Source organism: Camelus bactrianus, chromosome 3, assembly GCF_048773025.1.
Source record: "Camelus bactrianus isolate YW-2024 breed Bactrian camel chromosome 3, ASM4877302v1, whole genome shotgun sequence".
Taxonomy (NCBI): Eukaryota; Metazoa; Chordata; class Mammalia; order Artiodactyla; family Camelidae; genus Camelus; species Camelus bactrianus.
Window position 1 is genome coordinate 15750150 of NC_133541.1, and position 22591 is coordinate 15772740.

General features: G+C 35.0%; 1 protein-coding gene across 7 annotated transcripts in view; it reads right to left on the reverse strand.

Annotated features, from left to right (window-relative positions):
• The window catches only part of CDH18 (cadherin 18), an 884058-nt gene that overhangs the window by 208837 nt on the left and 652630 nt on the right, over positions 1–22591 (reverse strand). For all 7 annotated transcript variants that reach the window (XM_074356520.1, XM_074356521.1, XM_074356531.1 and 4 more), the window contains one exon: positions 7617–7911. In XM_074356520.1, coding sequence (XP_074212621.1) covers positions 7617–7911 — 295 coding nt within the window. The remainder of the gene's footprint in view (positions 1–7616; positions 7912–22591) is intronic.

The window sequence follows — 22591 nt, forward strand, 5'->3', positions numbered from 1 at the left end:
ATAATTTGAATTTTTTTTCATTCTTTTATCTTGAATGTTATTTTTTTGGGGGGGGCAGTGATTCTCAAAAGCAATTTTGGCCTCCAGAGATCTTTTGACAATGTCTGAAGACATCACAACATGGCAGCACTGGGAGGGATACTATTGGAATCTAATGGGGAAAGAAGAGAGCAGGGATGCTGTTAAATATCCTATAATGCACAGGACAGTCCCCCCCACCCCCAAAACAAATAATTATTCAGTCCAAAATGTCAATAGTGGCACGGCTGAAAAACTCTTTTTTAGAGGGATATGATTCCCTCGATAATAGTTGAAATTACGTGGTGTATATAAATCAAAGAGATAAAGAAAAACCCTATATTATAACATGCACCAAAAACCACTGCAATTTTCTTTTCGTCTCTTTGTTAAAACATCCAGAATGCCACTGACTCTGTCTGCTGATTATTACTCACTGACAAGACACATACAACGACATTACACTTCTCTCGCCAGCAACACAACACACAGCAATTACTCGGAAGGCTCCATGACTATTTCTTAGCATCGTAGATACACAAGAAACAATAATCTGATAAAAACTTGCACGACCAGGAAGTCTCTGGTGTTGCCTTCTCTTGCCTTCTCTGTATTCTCATAGCACATTTTGCAAAACTCTATAGGGAATCCATCATTTGCATGGTAATCCTGTTTACTCGCCCTTAACCACACAAACACGTGCATACATATATACACGCTAAACTATATAACCCCACAGTGAAGAGAGAGGAGCATTTTTCTTCATATGTGCTCTATGTAATATGTATCTTTTTTCCCCTTGTCTAACTGACAACCCTTGATACGTTATATAAGATTCAGAGGACATCTTCTCTAGTCTGCAAGCTGGGCTCCCTGTTCAACCCTATGGCTCCTCTATTTTTTTGCTTAACAAACGCCATATTGAAATTTTCTGTTTATATGTCTGCAGCCTGCTCAAGTTTAGGGACCTTGTTTTATTTACTGTTTTATTACTAGCCACTATTACAGTTCTCAGCACATTAAATGCCTTCACTCTCTCTCCTTCTTTCCAGAAAGAATTGGAGAGATAAAAGGGAAGAATTCTTTTTTTTTTTAATGACTGGATAATTCAAAACTCAGTTAATGTGCATAGAGTAAAAATAATAATCTTCTCCGGCACCATATGCTGAGAAAATTTTGCTGTCAGTCATCACACCATGGCACTAGCATTAGCTGTTACCAGTATTAGAAACTGATACAGATTTAAGTTAGTGTAAATGTGACTAATTCCTTTATTATCACAAATCTACATTTTACTTTTTATCATTTCATAAACAACATGAATATATTATGTTAATGAAGAAGAACGTACTTCTCTCATACCAAATAAAGCTGCAGCTCTTTTCTTCTAGAAGTGATTTCCACCCATGTGCTTATGGACCCTTCAGATATTTCCTACATATGTAAATGCATATTCTACAACACATATTTATTTTTAAAAATAAATTGGATGTTATTCCACATGGATTTCTGAAAATGCTTTTCTAACTAAAAGAATCTGGATCTTTAAATGTCAGCATATACAGTTTGCATTCACCCATTTTAAGCTGCCAAGGGTATGAGTATGTGTTTGAAGAATCATTTATTTGAACACTTCCTTATCAGTGTAGTTTGAGTGTGTTTTCTACTTTTCACTATTGTGAACAAAACTGCAAGCAAGGGCACCCTTTTACATATATCTTTGCACATCCATGTCAGTATACCTATAGTTTTCTACAATAAATATATTATTATAAAAATTTTGATAGATATTGTCAAATTACCCTTCAAAAAACTGTGGGAATTAACCTTTCTGCTAACAGTTCTGCACATTAACAATTTTGAGAATTATCAAATTTGCATACTTGGTAGCCAAACACTGCTATTTCCTTCTCCTCTGTGGTTTCTTAAATTACTAGTAAAATTTGAGACTTTTTTAATATAATGAACATGTTTTTCCCATGAATCTCTTGTTAATTTCCCCATGTGTATTTGATTGTAGTGTAATTTTTCTTATTGCAAAAAGCTCCTTATGTAATGAAAATCAGTACTTCGCTCTGTGTTTAAGTTTACCTTTCCATCTTATTAGGGCTAGCATAATTATTTGACATGTATATTTTCAAATGTTTCTTCATTTAAATTCATGTCATTTCTTATTGATTATTAGATTCATATCATACATCAAAATTCCTTCACCACATTGTTCTTTTTTTTAAGTGGATGAATTTTTATAGCATACTGAGAGTTTTGGCTTTTATAGTTTAAGCATGAATTTATTTACCATTTAGTTTGAACTAAAGTGTTGAGAAAAACACTAGTTGACATTGGTCAACATTATGATCACACCTTGTCCTTCATCTGAACTCCACTCCTCAGCTTAGTTACTTTCCACTCCAGAAAGTGACCCTGGACGATTCTATCTGTCTTATTGCCAACACCATCTGGGTCACAATGTCCTTCAGCTACCTGGAACCTATTGCCTTTTTCTACACTATCTATGATGTATGTATTTTGGGGTTGTTAGAGCGACTTTTCTTAAAAAGCATGTCCCTATTGGACCCCCTAGGGATTAGATTCTAGTATATAAAAATGGCTATTCCTCTGCTTCCATGCAATTTTGGGTGAATTTTCCTTTTTATGGTATTGAGCCATCTCAAATGTCTTACTATCTTAATATCTCTGGAACAAGAACGTTATAATACTATCAAATCCATTCTAAAGAAACAAGAAGGGGAACCTCACCTCTGGCTCAGTAAACTATATGGATTCTGGATCATCTATTTTCTCTGCTATGATTATTCCACAAAGAGCTTGATACAGATTTTATGTTTTTAACTCTATTTTAAAAAAATGAGAACTCAAAAGCTGAAGCTCTATCTAGCTTATACATCTTGTCCAGTTGCATTTATTACTAACCATGTGATTGATCTTGGGCAAGTTACTTAACTCTGTATAACAGTTTTATCCTCTGTAAAACAAAAATAATAATAATACCAACATCATGATGACACAGCATGGAATTGTTGCAAATGGTATGCAATGCCTGATACATAGTAAGTGCTCAACAAATATCCCCTGGAGTTGTTTCAGGACTGCTGTGGCATCCTGTGGTGTCAGACTTTGGCAAAATAAATCAGTTACTTTGTGGTCATCAGTGTTTGATTTTCGGCCAGACTCGAAGTGTACATTCAAAATGTCCAATCTCTTTTTATCCACTGATCCAAACTTCTACGGGTCCAATCATTTCTACAGTTGATAGGAAGTAAGATTTAGAGATCTGAAATCAAATGTTAGCTTCACCACTGGCAGTAAGAGAAACTGCTGCCAGAGCAAAGGCATCCAGCATCACAGTGACACAGTGGAAACAGAAAGGAGGGATGATTTTATGCGTCATTGCCAAATCCAGCCACTTCATGGAAAATGACATCCCTGTTTCTTATCCAATGCTAAAACCTTTCTCGTTACTCCTTTGGGTTCAGTGTTGGACTCAGTTCTTTGGTTATTGGGTTAATATTAAAACCTAGAATTTGTCCAAGTACCAATTCAGATTCAACGCAGCTTCCTGTGTCTGAAATCCAACTCCATAGCTTAAAAAGACAAGATTTACTTTCTAAAGAAAGCTCTTGGGATCTGCAGGCCAGGGCTGGAGCATCGGTTCTGTGATGCATCATTCTTCCGGGCCCTTTCATCTTTCTGCTCCATCTCACTCAGCAAGAGGCTTTCATCTTTCTGGTTCTAAGTGGCTGCTGCATTTCTATACCACGTCTGCATTTAGGCAGCAAGAAAGGAACGTGGCAGTGGGTGAAATATGTGTGCCAGGTGTGTCTTTCCACAGGAAACCTGTATCTTTCCTAGAACTTTCCGCCTTATTGGTTTCCACTTAACGTCCTACCATCTAGAATTATATCACATGACCATTCTTAGATGAAAAGGAAGAGTAAGGGGTAAATATTTAATTCTGCAGTGTCACTCTGAACAAAACTAAGTTCTCTTAGTAATAAGGAAGGATAGACGGAATATTGGACATTCAGGCTTTTCCCTAAAGGGAAGATGCTCGATTCTATTGTTCGTGACAAATGCCATGCTTTTGTGTCTGTGTGTGTAGTCATCAGGGCAGTCAGAGCACGGACTCTCCTAGAAGAGCAGGTGCCTCATCCAGCAGGAGTATTAGAAGGTAACACTATCCTCTCATTGTTCCCACTGCCTCCAGGATCATTTCCTAAAATCCCTTACAATAGAGGTTGGCAAACTTTTTCTGTAAAATGCAACATAGTAAATATTTTAGGCGTGTGAGCCATAAAGACTTAGTTGCCACCACTCAGCTCTGCCGCTGTAGTGCCCAAACTACCAAACGCAGTATTTAAATCAATGGCTATGGCTTTGTTCCGGTAAAATTTTGTTTACAACAACAGACAGCAGGCTGGATTTGTCTCCACTGCCATGGTTTTTGTTGGTCCTTCTGCTACAAGTTTTTTATTTTTAAACTTAATGGTAGTGCAAGTATCACTCATTCTTAAGCAGACCACACTCCACAAACATTTGTATCACCTCCCATACATTCATATTACAGTGTGTATTAGGTACTATTATGGTGATTTTTATGCATTTGATTTTCCAAAGTGAAGTCATACACATCCAATATAGTTTCCAATGTTCAGCCTAAAGCTTGCTGTGGTCCTTCAACAGAATTGTACCTAGAAGAACCATGGTAGAAGAGACTGAAAACTTTTTGTTTGCCCACTTTTTCCTCTTTTCTCAAATATTAAAGTCTCTCTCTGAACCATACTCATCTCCATAAAATAACTTAATACAGTTGACCCTTGAACATGTGCGGTTTAAGGGGCACCAAACTTTCACAGTCAAAAAGCTACACATAACTCACAGTCAACCCTTCATATAAGGAGGCTCCTGTAAGTGGACCCCTGTAATTCACACCCCTGCTGTTCAAGGGTCAACTGTACTAATTATTCTCCATTCCTATACTCCTCTCTAAGCCCTAGATAAAGACTGCAATGTTTTGGCTTGTTCCTAAGTTCTCCAGCCTTAGTTACAGTGATTCCTTTAGGATTCATGATTCCTAAATGTGCAGCACCCTTTAATATCCTCAAATACACCCTCTTAACTTTAACAGTGTTCACACACATGTATGTAATTCAGGATACATTTCTGAGAACCTTTTTCTTCTCCTTGTCATTTCCCTTGGCTTTTCAATCTCTGTTCTGATTCATTTCAATTATTTTCAATTTCAGATATTATTAAATATTTTTCTAGATAAGGTGGGAGGATGATATACTTTCTGGATACCTCTTGCATGCTGGCCAAAGAATCATGTTTGACTGAACGAAGGATTCAGGGTTTTAGTCATTTCTCTGTAGGCTGACAATGATACTCAATTTTTTACCACATTCCAGTATTTCAGGTGATAAATATGATGTGAAAATATATTTTTTTTTAAGTTGGTAATGTTAAAAAATTCTGAAAGTTTATAAAAATTTTCCCTTTATCCTTAGCCTTTAGGAACTTTGCCAGGATTCACTTAAGTTGGATTGGATTCTTATTCTATTAACCCTTCCTGGAACTCAGAAAGTCTATCAATCTTGCAAATTCTGTGTATTCTTCACCTTCAGGGAAAAACGTTACTGCTCTTCTCCTTCATCTGCTCACTTCTGCTCTCTGGGGACATACGTTATTCACACGATAGGTTGAACAAACATATCGTCTAAGTCACATACTGTTCTCACAATTTCCATATACTTGTATTTTGATTTTTAGTTTCTTCTTTTGTTCTGGTATGTTCTCAAGTTCCAGGACAATAACTTGGGTCTGATCAGTGACCATTTATGCCTCAATCCAATATCACTTTTTATTGTTCACTTCTTTGTAGAAAACATGACTTTGAGTTACGGAAGTCTCTTTACAGCGTCCTCAAGCACCAGTGCTCTGACTGCCGAACTGTCGACATGCTGTCTTTCTTGGTGATGACTGCTGTGCGTGTTTTCCTCTCTCTGGCGCTTTGCTCCCTATGGTTCTGTTGCTTCCTTTGTGCTCCCTGGGGGTACTATGTAGCCCCTGGAACTACTTTACCGGTGGCATTCCCACAAGTGATGGAGTCATGCAGCTTTTTGCTTTTATAAGAGAAAAGGATTGGCAGATGGGCTGTCAGTCCCTTGACAAGGTGCCAGGAGGATGTCTGTTCTAGAGTTTTCATATAAGCTCTTACCTGCCAGAGATAATGGTGTCAAGCCCTTCAGTCCCCTCTCAGCTTTCCTAAGAGACCAGTGAGCCTGAGTGCCTTCTGGGCCTTTCCACCAGCTCTCTGAGGCTGGTCCCTGTGTCCTACGTTGGTCCCTGGAGAGCCATTTTGGCAACTGCGTACTCCCCTGAGAGTCTGGTTAGGAAGGAGAACTTAGTCTGTCCTTTCTAACCTGCTTCCATAACAGCTTCAGGAGCTATCTGGCTATCTCAAGAAAACTAAAATGGACTGGATTTGAGAAGATGAGTGACTGCAATCTTCCATTAAAAGCTTTATATATATGAGACAAAAGGTGCTAGCAAAACGTACTATGGTGATCATTTCACAATACCTGTAAGTTAAGCCATCACGCTTTGCACCTTAAACTTATACAGTGCTTACGTCAATTATATCTCATTAAAACTGGAAAATAATTTTCCAAATTAAAAAAAAAACAAACTTAGGTATATATCCAATTACACAAGAGATTTGATTAATGACTAAGATAATCTTAATTTAAAATAAAACTCTTACATGTACAGTAAAATTAAATATATGAAAGCTCTACTCAAAATAGTTGTTCTAAATCCAAGCTAAGAGTCTCACAGAGATAGTAAAATGTTATTATCATAGCTGAACTTGATTTTATTTATATTCAGGGAACTCATCATCTGAGATAAAAATGAAATAGCTAGACCACGGAGATCTGTGAGTGGTGGGAAAGCCCAGGACCATCAGAGGGATCTTGATTTATCAAATGCAAGGTAGGTTCTGCACCCAGGAGAACCTGCAGTCAATTTCTTCCTGGCAATTTTGGAAAGAATTTGGGAAAGTTACTTACATACTTTAAAGTGGTATTCAAAATACTCCACAGGGTTGTTACCCATTTTAAGACAAATCAGGTAGGTATCTGCAAAGTTGACTGATTAATGTAGTTGTTACTTGTGCCATGAATCATATTATAAATTGGTCATAACCAGCGAGCTTAAACCTGCTTAAAAGACGTAGCAAAAGATTTCCAACATTACCTGTGTCCATGCAAATTGTCACTGAATGTGTTAGTAAGGTTAAAGGGTTGTGCCAATTAAGCAAGAACTGCAAGTGTTTTCTCATTTATGATGATTTTCCTTGAGATCAAGGTGTTACTTCCACTCCTGAGTTCAGAAACTCATTTTAATAAATATTAGATTTTTTAACACTTTAGACCATAGCAAAGTATGGAAATATATTGGAACTTCTTCGAATTTCTTTACCCTCCTTCCAAAATTAAAACCCGGTCTTCAAAAGATGAATTTTGGATCATCAGAAATATGTTAATTACCAAAGTATAAGCAACAACTGTTCTTACCCATGTCTGACATTTCAGGCACGGTCACGATGTACGGTCCATCTGTGAACTTTGGAGCGTTGTCATTAATGTCTTGCACTTTGATGATGAACTCAGATTCAGGTTCAAGGGGCTTATTTGTTCGTCTGTCAATGGCCTGGGCATGAAGCACATAGTGGGTCTTCTGCTCTCTGTCTAGGCTTTTTGTTGAGTGGATGTCGCCTGTGGTGTCATCAATGATAAATATAGTCCCGGCACCTTCTCCAGTGAGGATGTATTTGACGGACCCGTCGCCTTTGTCAGAATTGGAGTGCAGCTGCAAACACAAATGGAATGATTTAACGTGAAATTCTTTTTCAGCCTCACTCAGTGTTCTCCGAAAATTGCCATCTATAATTTAAGACTTAGTTTGATTATAACTTTTCTTCCTTCCACAGTGTCCTGTGTGTTATTATAACCATGTGTTTGCAGTTTTTCTCTACTTGGCATTAACATGGATACATTTATTTTGATCTAAGAGATCCAATTATTGATTTAGGAAAAATTAATAAGCATTACTTATTAAAAAAAAAAATCTTGACTGACATTCTACTAAATCAACATTTCACATCACATTAACAAGAGAAAGGACAAAAAACACATGATCATCTCAATAGATGCAGAAAAAGCATTTGATAAAATTCAACACCCATTTATGATAAAAACTCTCACCAAAGTGGGTATAGAGGGAACATATCTCAATATAATAAAAGCTATATATGACAAACCTACAGCAAGCATAGTACTCAATGGTGAAAAACTCAAAAGCTTCCCACTAAAATCTGGGACAAGACAAGGGTGCCCACTATCACCACTCCTATTCAACATAGTCTTCGAATTTCTAGCCACAGCAATCAGGCAAGAGAGAGAAATAACAAGGATCCAAATTGGAAAAGAAGAGGTAAAAGTGTCACTATATGCTGATGACATGTTATTATATACAGAAAACCCTAAAAGGTCCATACAAAAACTACTAGAGCTGATCAAAGAATTCAGCAAGGTAGCAGGTTACAAGATTAAAGTTCAAAAATCAGTTGCATTTCTTTACACTAATGATGAAGCAACAGAAAAAGAAAGTAAAGAAACAATCCCCTTTAAAATAGCACCCAAAGTAATAAAATACCTAGGAATAAATCTAACCAAGGAGGTGAAAGAATTATACACAGAAAACTATAAACCACTGATGAAGGAAATTAAAGAATTCTTTAAAAAATGGATAGATATCCCATGCTCTTCGATTGGAAGAATCAATATTGTTAAAATGGTCACACTGCCCAAGGCAATCTATAGATTTAATGCAATCCCTATCAAATTACCCAGGACATATTTCACAGAAATAGAACAAATCATAATAAAATTTATATGGAACCAACAAAAACCTAGAATTGCCAAAGCATTACTGAAGAGAAAGAAAGAGGCTGGAGGAATAACTCTCCCAGACTTCAGACAATACTATAGAGCTACAGTCATCAAGACAGCATGGTATTGGTACCAAAACAGACATATAGACCAATGACAGAATAGAGAGTCCAGAAATGAACCCACAAACTTTTGGTCAACTAATCTTCGACAAAGGAGGCAAGAATATACAATGGAATAAAGACAGTCTCTTCAGCAAATGGTGTTGGGAAAACTGGACAGCAGCATGTAAAGCAACGAAGCTAGAACACTCCCTTATACCATACACAAAAATCAACTCAAAATGGATCAAAGAGTTAAACATAAGACAAGATACAATTAACCTCTTAGAGGAAAATATAGGCAAAACATTATCTGACATACAACTCAAAAATCTTTTCCTAGAACAGTCTACTCAAGCAATAGAAATAAAAGCAAGAATAAACAAATGGGACCTAATGAAACTTACAAGCTTCTGCACAGCAAAGGAAACCATAAGTAAAACAAAAAGACAACCTACAGAATGGGAGAAAATTTTTGCAAATGAAACCGACAAAGGCTTGATTTCCAGAATATATAAGCAGCTCATACGACTTAATAAGAAACAACCAAACAACCCAATCCAAAAATGGGCAAAAGATCTAAACAAGCAATTCTCCAAGGAAGACATACAAATGATCAATAGGCACATGAAAAAATGCTCAATATCACTAATTATCAGAGAAATGCAAATCAAAACTACAATGAGGTATTACCTCACACCAGTCAGAATGGCCATCATTCAAAAATCCACAAATGACAAACGCTGGAGAGGCTGTGGAGAAAGGGGAACCCTCCTACCCTCCTACACTGCTGGTGGGAATGCAGTTTGGTGCAGCCACTGTGGAAAACAGTGTGGAGATTCCTCAAAAGACTAGGAATAGACTTACCATATGATCCAGGAATCCCGCTCCTGGGCATATACCCAGAAGGAACCCTACTTCAGGATTACATCTGCACCCCAATGTTCATAGCAGTACTATTTACAATAGCCAAGACATGGAGACAGCCTAAATGTCCATCAACAGATGACTGGATAAAGAAGAGGTGGTATATTTATACAATGGAATACTACTCAGCCATAAAAACCGACAACATAACGCCATTTGCAGCAACATGGATGCTCCTGGAGAATGTCATTCTAAGTGAAGCAAGCCAGAAAGAGAAAGAAAAATACCATATGAGATCCCATACCATATGTGGAATCTAAAAAAAACAAAAAACAAACAAACAAAAAAACCATAAATACAATACAGAAACAGACTCATAGACAGAATACAAACTTGTGGTTGCCAGGGGGGCAGAGGGTGGGAAGGGACAGATGGGATTTCAAAATTGTAGAATAGATAAACAAGATTATACTGCATAGCACAGGGAAATATACACAAGATCATATGGTAGCTCACAGAGAAAAAAATGTGACAATGAATATATATATATATGTTCATGTATAACTGAAAAATTGTGCTTTATACTGGAACTTGACACAACATTGTAAAATGATTATAAATCAATAAAAAATGTTAAAAAAATTTCACTACTTACATGAAATAGAATTGAAAAAAAAAAACAAACTACCAGTAAATCACTGTTGTCTTCCATACACTTAGAAAAATTTTTTTTCAATTAGTTGTTTGTTGTTCTCTTTCAATACTGGAATTTAAAAAATACATTGTAGGACAAATTGAGATTCAAATCACTTATTAAAATTCCTACAAAAGAGGCACTTATTTGTCATAGAAGCACTAATTTTATAATTTGGAAAAATAAATATTTTCCAGGTTAATTGTTTAGATTTAGAATTTTAAAAAACTTGGGGTAGAATTTTTTTTTCTTGAAAAATTATGAAACTTTAACTCAAAATTGAAATAGTAGTAATAGATTTAATCAATAAGGAGGACTTAATTTTAATTAATTAAGACACACTAAAAAAAACCTCACTTATTAAACTAAAATGATCGAGTGTTTTTAGTATAGACATGAGAAAAGTAATATTCAGTAAGAAAGATTAATAACATTAAGATAATTATAAATCTATTTTTTGTCATTTAAACATTAGTAAATGTGTTTACATTGCTTTAGTTCATACTTAATATCCTGGTATAATTTATAACATCAAAATTCAGCTAAATATTTCCATGAAAAGATACCTGCACCCCAATGTTGGTAGCAGCACTATATACAATAGCCAAGACATGGAAGCAACCTAAATGCCCATCAACAGATGACTGCATAAAGAAGTTTTGGTATATTTATATAATGGAATACTATTCAGCCATAAAAAAGAATAAAATAATGCCATTTGCAGCAACATGGATGGACCTAGACATCATCATTCTAAGTGAAGTAAGCCAGAAAGAGACAGAAAAATACCATATGATATTACTCATATATGGAATCTAAAAAAAGAAAAAAAGAGGATAGTGATGAACTCATCTACAAAACAGAAACAGACTTGCAGACATAGTAAACAATCTTATGGTTACCAGGGGAAATGGGTGAGAAGAGATATATTTGGGAGTTTGAGATTTGCAAATGTTAGCCACTACATATAAAAATAAATTTTAAAAACCCCAAATTTCTTCTGTATAGCACAAGGAACTATATTCAATATTCTGTAATAACCTTTAATGAAAAAGAATATGAAACACAAATATATGTATATATATGCAAGATGGGGACATTGTGCGGTACATCAGAAATCGACACATTGTAACTGACTGTACCTCAATTATAAAAAATAGAAAAAAAAAGACTACTGCTATACTTCTAGCCAAGAACAACCACAATATTTTCTTAAATCTTGAACACAAACTTGAAGAATTACTTCTTCCAAGAGATCTGAATCGTTGTCCTTCATATGAAACATTTTTGGTCACATAACTTCAACTACTCACCTTTCGTGCATTTGTGACCCTTGAAAACATTGAAAAAAATATAGCCTTGTTCACATAACATTCTAGTTTCTTGCCATAGTAAAGTGAAAATTTTCAAGGTTTATTTCAAGGTCTCTGAACTCTTAGAAGACATTTTATAAAAGACGAAATATAGAAAATAACAATATAAAGAAAAAATATTCTTATGGGAAAATGAAGCCATCTGAAACATAAACAATAGTACATCAGGAAAAGTTTTAGTTATTTCTTAAAAATACGTAAGACATGAGCAGGGACAAAATTCTGATGGGACTCAGCTAGATTCAACAAATTAAATCGTTTCAAAACTACTTTTCTGGAGCTTTTATAAAAAGGAGTAAAAATACATTATCAAAATATGAAAAACACAGCTTTCAATGGTTCACACTTCATTAGTAAATTACTAACAGAAGCAGCAGAATGAGTTGCATAGAGACAGTTGCATGCATGTATGAAAATGTTTCTTTATGTCTCTCGACATATCATTTTAGCACCTACAAGAAAAGATTTGTCATTTAAGAAGCAGATGCCTACAAAATAGAGAAGTCTGTTTCACATTCTCCAACTTTGCATCAATCCGTGACCAAAGCCCAACAAAGCAAAGCAACAAATTCATTGAATAAATGTTTCTAAAACCTTTCCTAGAACACTCGTGTTATTAAATTAACAAAAGGTGAGATAGTTTTAATAGCTGTTGCTATACTATGTATGAATTATAATTCTATATATTATAAATATAATTAATTAAAAACACTTGGTGAGAAGGGTTCAGCTTTCTAACATCTAATTTTAGAAAGACATTACAATAGTGACAGTTGGCTTTTATCTTCAGGATATATTTGCATAATCTTTCATATTTTTAGTGAGGTTAATTTGAAATTATTTTGTTTTGCATTAAACATTCACATATACAAACAGTTAACTGAAATTTTTTAAATAGGCATAGTATATAGATCAGCAACAGAAGTTTGTAAAAGAAATAGTGAAGTTGTCAATCTAAAGCATCTGTTAAAAATTATATGCTCTATGCTTTATATAGTTGATAAATAATTCAGATAAAAGAAAATGCCAGTAACTTTACAGCTTTAGATTTTAAAACTTGAATCTGGCTCCACATTTATAAAGTTTTTAGGATTAACATATCACTTAGCATACAAGTTTCAGAAGTAATATCTAATTAGAAAATAAATGTGCAATGCAATCAGTCAATTGTAATTAAGTGGTATTTATATTGTTGTACAGGGTAGTCAAGGTTACATCAAAATATTATAAAAAAGCATTTGGATTACAAAAATCACTGATAATATTTAGCTTGAGTTTTAATAACGTAGATGATCATTTTATTAATGGCATTTTTAATCTCTTGTCTGGCCTGGAGCAATCTTGAAATGGAAGTTTCCATGTAACACTAATGGAAACCTGTCACAGTAGCATTGAGTCAACTCATTAATACTTTATATGATTATGATGAGACCCATTTGTGGAACAACAAAGTGATCCACTCTCAGGATTACCTCTGCTCTGTCATACGTATTCTCAAAAATCCAGCTCTGTGTACAACACACACGGCAACAGAGGTGGAGCTTGCGAGAAAACACTGGCTATACTCTTGTTTTGCTTAATAGGTGGGTTTTAAGATTCCAGAAGAACACACCTTTTGGAAGGCAAAGAATGATGAATGAATGAATGAGTGAGTGAGTGAGTGAACAAATGAGTAAATGAATGAAATAAAGAGCAGGAATGGTTATATTAAAGGTCGAACTCTTAAGACATGGAGGGAAAGCTGAGACAGATAATCGGATTATACAGATAATCAGAAGAGAAACCTGTTATCTTTGAGTGTGGGCAGCAATGAGACATTGAATGAAAGGGACTGGGAGCCGAACATGGAAAGTGGAACATTCTGGATATAGACACAGTACTGACTTAGTAACCAGTAAAATATCACATTGTAAGTTTAGCTCGCTATTATATTATCTCTCAAGATTTTCATAGTTTTTTTTCTTGGGTCTGTGTGTGTTGGAAAGTGTTTTTTTTTTAATTGAAGTATAGTTAGTTTACAATGTTGTGTCGATTTCTGGTATGCAGCTTAATGCTTCAGTCATACATGAACATACATATATCCATTTTCATATTCTCTTCACCATGTTACTACAAGATGTTGAATATGGTTCCCTGTGCTAGTTTTTTACATGAAAATATGTAAAATTATTTGGAAGGCAAAGTTGATTTTAGTCATCTGTAGTTCAGGAATAACTCAAAGACAACAAGAAAAGGGTCTTATTATAACACACAGTGGAGGGAATATACTTTTAAACTCATGAGATTTTGCAAAGTGAGTGATTTTTTTTTATGCTGAAGGAGAGATATTATACTGTCTGTCCTAAAGCAAGAATAAAAAAAAAATCCTTGTGTATCTGATCACATAATAATGCAGGGTTAATTAATTGTTCTTTAGAGAATAGAAAAGGGGAGGAGAATGAAGAAAGAAAAAAAAAGGAAGCAGTCTCCCAAGTGAAGGGAAATGAACACTTTACCGGCATTACTTTAATAAACTGTCTTTCTTACTGTTAAGGAGCAACCTACGGCACTTAGAAAGCTAATGCGACTCACGTGAATTCCCCCCAGAAAACTATTCACCCTGGACCAAATTAGAATAGAGTCCTAAACATTCATAGATCTCACTCTAATGCAGACTTCCACACCGAGATAATAGTCTCTCCTTCAGGGAAGAATAACTTTAAAAGTTTAAGAAAATGGTGTTAGAGCAATTAATTTTGAAAATTGCTTTTAATTAGTACTTTAATATAGGCTGTTGACTTAAAATTGTAATATTTTAGACTACACAGTTTATGCTTTTTTTGTGAGCAGGAAACTTGTATTTACAAAATTCCAGCAGAAACCAAAGCGACAGAAATATTACATTGTAATTTCACTATTATCATTTTCTCCAATATATAAAATACAAGTAATGCAAAGTGAGAAAAATGTGAGAATTGTAGGGAAGACATCATTGAAACGTATGCATAGTTCATTCCAGAATGTGTTATATTTTAAACTATAATCAGATAACAAATTTAATTGAACAATAAGTAATTGATGTGAAGAAAAAACATACCAAATAATAATAGCCTATTGGTAATTAACACATTAGTCTCTTCATGCACAAAAGGAATATATAACCATGAGTTTTAATTATGTGTCAAATAATGTATAAAAACTTATGTTAAAAACAGTATCAATTAAGTGCTTTGTTTAACCACAAAGCTAATGCTAATCAATTAAAAGTTTAAGAAATTAGAAGGAGGTAAGAAAATAACATTTGTGTTTGTTTAACTAGAAACATCCGAGGTCTTTGCCCACATGCAAAGGTCTCATGTTATAGTTTAGTTTCTAGTTTTTAACTGTTTAATTTGTGTTCTTAGAGAAAGAAACTAGTGAATGAAAAGGAGAAGAGGAGCAGGAGGCAACATCGTCTAATTATTATATCCTCTGAATCCTGGATGAGGGGTGTTAGTACACAGGATAAAAAACTGAAATATTTCTGAAGTTGTCATAATTCCACACCCATCAGCTCTATTTTAGAGAGCCCTAGTCACGAGTGACAAATACTCGAGCACTGAAGGACACAAACAATAGTTGAGAATTTCACTACTAATTGTTGGGAAGACTCAAAAAGTGACCAATCGATTAGAACTGGAGCGAGATATACAAGGCACAGGAGTACACATTCTCTATCAGAATTAATGCCTTCTTTTATCTCCCAATCAGGGACTAGTTGAGAAAGGGGTGGCTCTGGTTTTAAAGAAAAAACAAATCTCAGTGTTCTAAAACATTACTACAATTCCAGAAAAATATGGCCCAAACCAATGCCTACACATTCAAGTATGTTGTGATTTCATCCCCATTAAAACTTGGCCGTTACTGTTCATTTTAGTCCCTTTTTCTCAGGTAAGAAAGCAGTAATTGCATATTGAAGAGAGGGGGAAGAAAGATGGAAGTGTGAGTGGCTTCAGTCCTTTGGGAAATGCATTTGACAATAAAATGTAAGATCAGCATTTGATCCAGCAATCACTTGTAGGAGTTTGTTCATCCAACAGATATTTTTTTGGAATATCCACCATGTGCCAGTCATGATACTCAGTATTTAAATACATCACGGAATAAGAATACAGAGATCCCTGCCCTGGTGGAGTCTACATTCATTCCAGTGGCAAAAAGCAGATAACTCAACTGATACATAATATGCAAGACTCACACTTAAAAAAGGAAGGAGAGAAAAAGTAGAGATGAAGTAACATTAGAAGTGGTTGGGGTGGTACGTAATAATTGTGATATTAAATAAAGGAATATGGTAGGTAGAATAGTTGTCTCTCAAAGATGTCTATGTCTTTATCCTGAGAGTCTTTGAATATGTTGCTTTACACGGTGGGGAAATAAAGGAATTTCACAGATATGATTGAAGTAAAGGTCTCTTGAGTTGAGGAAATTACTTTGGTTCGCTTAGATGGGACACATCTGATCATGTGGGTTCTTAAAAGGGAAGAATCTATCCTAACTGGGTCAGAGAGAGAGAAATGGAAATATCAGAGGGATTCAGCACCTCGTTGCTGGTTCTGAAATTTAAGAGACTTTGTGCGAGTCCCAAGAGAGGTGTCTAGAAGCTGGAAAAGCCAAGAAAATGGATTCCTCCCCAGAGACCACAGAAAGAATGAAGCGCTACCTACACCTTGATTTTAGCCCAGTGAGAGCTATGCTGAATTTCTGACCTACAGAACTGTTAGAAAAAATAAAAAGTGTTGTTTTAAGCCACTAATTTTGTGATAATTTGTTATAGCAGCAATGAGAAACTAATCAAGCAGTCAGATAAGGCCTATTGAAAAGATGACGTTTTAGCAATTTCTTGAAGATGGCGAGGGATTTAGCCAAATGTGTATTTCAGGAAAGAGCATCTTAGAAGGGGTTAAACAAAGAGCAGAAGCATCAAGTTAGGAACATTACCAGCAGGCTCCAGAAACAGTGAAGAGGCCAGTGTGACCAGAGCAGCACAGGCAATTGGAAGGTGGACCAATCCACCTTGAAATTTTTGGATTTGTGTCCCTGCCTATCTTATATGCTCCTCACTTAAGCTCTGTCACTTCTGCATCTCTATTCAGCTATGCCTCTGGTCTGCATCAACACAGGCCTCGTGTTTCTTCTGGTTTAAAAACCAATTTGATGTCATTTAATGGAAGGAAAAATTTATTGCAACCCCATCGCGTATCGAGAAATGTGCTGAGATGAATCAGGGTCCGCTCTTCTCAAAAATGTTTACTGCACTGAGCAAGAAAGATCACGGGATCTGCAAAGCAATTAATGTTCTGACAGAGGCATGAGGCCAAACTAACTTTCTCTTGCTGGGAAGGTTTTCCAGAGGAAGAGACACTGAGTCTCAATTTACAGTTCTTTATCTCCATCCCTACAAAAGGATGAAAGTTATTCAAGATACTTTTTAATTGTCATCAACATTTTTTCTGTAATCATTTGCACTCTGGATTTAACCCCATCACTCAACAGAAAGTATTCTAAGATCAGCACACACATCCTAGCTGTTGAAAATGTTACTAAATGACTTTTTTTTTTTTAAAGGAGAGGGCCAATTTAAGAACATGACAATGCTAACACAAGAGACAGAGTGCAAAACTCTCTAATATTGAGTCCTCACTCAGGAAATGCAGCATGTGGGAATGGTGAAGATTTTTTAATGAAATAAACTGTAGATTGAGGGACAGTGAGGAAGAGAATATAAGCTATCTTGCTAAGTTTTTCTGTGCAGGAATATGAAGTTAATCCACCCAGAGCTGAGCCCACATAGCTGCACATTGAAATAAAAATTCTGCAGTTTGCTATTGTGCATAAATTTTCCTCTCAGTTAAGCTGCTAAGAATAGAAATGTTATTCAGAAATTTTTGAATCATAAACTCCACATTACTCAGTCATAAGCCTGAACTCATTCGAGATCTTCTGTTGTCTTTCTTATCAGGTTGAATAACCAGAGCTCCCCTACCTCCACTTAATCACTCGAGATTGAATCGCATGCATAATGCTGAGTTTTCTCCATTTCTCCTCACTAAAGCTTTCTAAAATTTTTTGATTCTACCTCCTTAAAATTGCCCAACCCTCCACCCCACCAGCGTCCATCACAGTTACCACTGAGTTAATTTGCACTCTCATACTTTCTAATTTAGATTATTGTAGTTATCCCCTAAGTGTTCCTATTATCTCTTTCTGTTTCTGTTCCATCCACGTTCTATTCACACTACAGTTCAGCTTGTGACTTCTAAAATTTGCATTTGATCGTTTCAAGAATAAACCACTTGAGAGCTTCCCACAGCCTTCAGATAGAATACCTCTCCATCTGGCTCATGTCTGTGTGTCCAACTTGATTTACTCACACTTTACCATTGACACTAAATTTCAGCCAAACCAAACGAGATAATCTGGCTCTGAAAGAGCCAGACTGTCCACACCTGGTCCCCTTCAAACTCAATCTTTTCTGGTTACCCGCCCAGAGATAGGTAGTTTCCTATATTTTGTGAAGTTTCCTTTGAATTTTTCATTCAAATAAGCAGCCGTTCCTTTGTGATGCCGAAGAACCCCTTGCTTGCCTATCATTCATCACTTAACCACATATTGCCATATTTTCAAGAAATGCCCCATCTCTCCTACTTTACTTGATTCTCATTGATCGCAGGAGATGCATTTTATGTATTTTCATGTCTCCAGCACTCAACATGCATCTGATCTCCAATGAATATTATTAAAGAATGAAATATGATCATTGAAATTTTTGTGAATAAATTCATGATACATTATAATGTATCAAATAGGAAGCAAAGAAATTAAAGTTATAAACCAGAGTCAAAATATTAAAATAATACCGAACGGAAGTTGGCTTGACAGGAGGGAAGAGATCTAAAAGCAAAGAGTGAAGAGATAAATATTTTAAAAACTGGTTTTTTAAATCTTAATTCAGACAACTGACTATTGAGAGCAAAATTAGTAATATTGTAAGATGGGTTTTATAAGGTAATTTGACTAAAAGATATGGCAGAAGTGGAAAAAAATGGAATGGGCAGATAAATATATTCATGCTGTTGTAAACAAAGACTGTTGCTCACCAACCAATCCGACAAGGATGAAGTCAGTAGCCACTGCAGGAGCTGACCGACCATGCACCCTGGGACCTCAGGATGCACAGAAAAAAGGATGAGGCCATCTGTGCTTTGGAAAAACAGGTCCTTAGATAGTTAGATGTATATCTCAGGAGGAATTTTAATGAACCCAGATTCTTATATCTTCTCTTATACAGAAAAAACATTAAAATCAATTGAGATACCTGTTCTTTGTAACTACTGGTAATTTTTTACCAGGATGTATTCCTGACTACATGGACTCCCTAGTCAAAAGTAATATATAGACACTGGTTTCTCTACTGTCCCTTTGGAGCAGTCCCCTCAGAGTTACTGAGAGGCTGTCTCCCAAGGTAGAGTCCTCAGTAAGATCCTGAATAAAACTTAAACTCACAGCTCTTAAGTTGTCTGTTTTTCTTTCAGTAGACATTGTTATGAAGGTATTGCGTTGGTGAAGGGGGAACTTTGAAGGGTGAAGTGAAAGTTGAAAAGCAAGAAATGTCATTCATGAAAAGGGCAGAGGGAACAGAGTGGCATATATGAAGTGTCAGATGTGAAGGGATACAATATTGATTCCAGATAGACTTATACGTCATAAATGAATGTTATTTAGCACTAGAACAAACATTACATACTAATAAAGTGATGCATAACTAAATAGTCAATAGAAGGATTAAGCAAAATTATTAAAAAAAAGTTTGAATAAACCAAGATAAGGTAGAAAGCAATATTAGGCAACAGAAACAGATTAGGACAAAGTAAGGATACAAACAATATTGACAATGTCTACCAACCCTATCAGTCATCATATTAAGTATACATAAACAATAGATTTTAGCAAAAATGGTAAAGACCTCTAAAATTTTCTCCTCCAGAAAAGCAGTAAAAATTGTAAGAATCAACTTTTTCAGAGCTCTGGAAATTAACCAAAGACTTGTAATATTCCAGGGAGATGTAAGCAAGAAAAACAGCTGAGTCTTGGTGTGAACAGTGAGTTTTGTGGTGTTTTAATGTGTCTATTTCCATCCTCCCTCTAGCCCCGACAGCTCCACAGTAGTCTTGAAAAGCAACATCCTGAAATCACAGAAAAACCCACAAGGAGAAGTCTAGGACCAGAAAGCCTCACTGATTATTTTTACCAAACAGTGAACTAATTAACATCAATCCTTTATAAACTTCTTTAAAAAAATAATTTACAATTCATTACATGAGGCCAGCATTATACTGACACCAAAACCGATAGAAATACCAGAAAGAGACAAAATCTACAGATCCATATACGTTTTGGGGACACAACAATCTTCAAATATTAGCAAATCGAATCCAGCAACATACCAAAAGATTATAACCAGGATTAAGTGTGATTTACCCAGGAAAACAAGGTTGTTTAAAACATACCAGAATCAATCTATAAAATACAACATACCGGTATTATAAAGGACAAATTATATGATTGTCTTATGGATTCTGAAAAACCATTTGACAAAATCTGACACCCTTTCATGATAAAAAACAATGAGCAAAGGAATAGAAGGTAGCATCCTCAACCTGATGGACTGCATCTACAACAGACCAACAGTTAACATCATAATTAACAGTGAAAGACTGAAAGCTTTCTTCCAAGGATCAAAAGCAAGACACTCTTGCCAATGCCAACTCTATTCAGCTGGAGGTTCTAGCCAGGGCATTCAAGTAGGACAAAAAAAAAAAAAAAAAGGAATCCACTTTAGGAGAAACAAAACAAAACTATCTGTATTTACAGATCACATGATTTTTTTGAATATACAAAATCCTAAACAGACCACCAAACTTATTAGAGCTAAAAATAAAACAAAACAAGTTTAGCAAGTTTTAAGATACAAGATGAATATAAAAAATAAATTTTATTTCTATAGACTTGCAATAAATAGTTAAATTTAAATTAAGAAATCAATTTAAAATAGCATTAATGATAATAAAACATTTAGGAATAAATATAATAAAAGTAGAGTAAATGCATAGTATAAAAACTATAAAATATTCCTGAAAAAAATGTAAAAGGCCCAAATTGTTCATCAGTAGGAAAATTAAATATCGTTAATTATGCAATATTTATGTTAATCTCCACCAAAATCCTAACTTTTTTGTAGAAATTTCCAAGCTGTATGTAAAATTCATATAGAAATGCAAGGTATCCTAAATAGCCAAAATAATTTTGACGAAGAACAAATTTGGAAAACTAGACAGTTTAGGCTCCAAAACTTACTACAAAGCCACAGTACTCAAGAACATGTGTGGTACCAGGATAAGGATGAGCACAGATCAGTGGAATAGAAATAAAAGTTCAGAAATAAACCCATACCTTAAGGTCAACTGATGTTCAATATGTTTGTCAAGGCAATTTAATGGAGGAAAGAATACTCTTTCCAACAAATTTGAAAGGACAACTAGATATACATATGCAAAAAATGAAATTGCACCCCAGCCTCACATCACATATCAAATCAAATCAAAGTGGATTTAAAAAAAAAAAAAACAAAACACTGAAAGTAAGAGCTAAACCTGAAAAAAAAATCTTAATATAAAACCAAGGCGTAAATTTTTGTAGCATTGGGATAGGCAATGTTTTCTAGCTTTGACACCAAAAGCACAAGCAACCAAATAAAAAAAAAAAAAACGACTGAACATTATCAACATTAAAAACTCTAGCACTTCAAAGCACACTATGAAGGAAGTGAAAAGACCACTCAGAGTGGGAGGACTATTTCAAGCCATACATCTAATAAGGGTCTAATATCTAGAATTTATAAATGACATTGAAAACTCAACAATAAAAAAGACAAATAGCTCAAATGAAAACTTACAAAAACACACATTTCTCAAAAGAATCTATCTGCATAACCAATAAGTACATAAAAAGGTGATCACCATCATTTGGTAGTCATTAGGAAATGCAAATTAAAACTGAAATAAGCTAACACTTCACACCCCCTAGGATTTTTAAAAGATTTTAAAAAGATAGAAAATACAAGTGTTCACAAGGATGTGCAGAAATTTGAAGGCTCATACATTTCTGACAGAAGTATAAAATGGTATAGTCATTCTGAGAAACATTTAGCAACTTTTCAAAGTGTCACATTTTTATTTACCATATGACCCAGTGATTCTAGCTTTCAGTATGTACCCAAGAGAAATGAAAATAAATTTCACACAACTTCTAAATAAATGTGGTTGCCAGGGGCTGGGGCACGGAGGGTGGCTACTAATGAGTATGAGGATTTGGGGAGGTGATATAAATATTCTCAGATTAGAGAGTTGTGATAGTTACGTACCTTTGTGTGTATGTTAAAAGCCAGTGAATTGTAAACTTTAAAATGGATGAATATTATATTTGGTGATTTAAATCTCAACAGAAAACTAATCAACTACATAAATATACTATATACCAATTAAA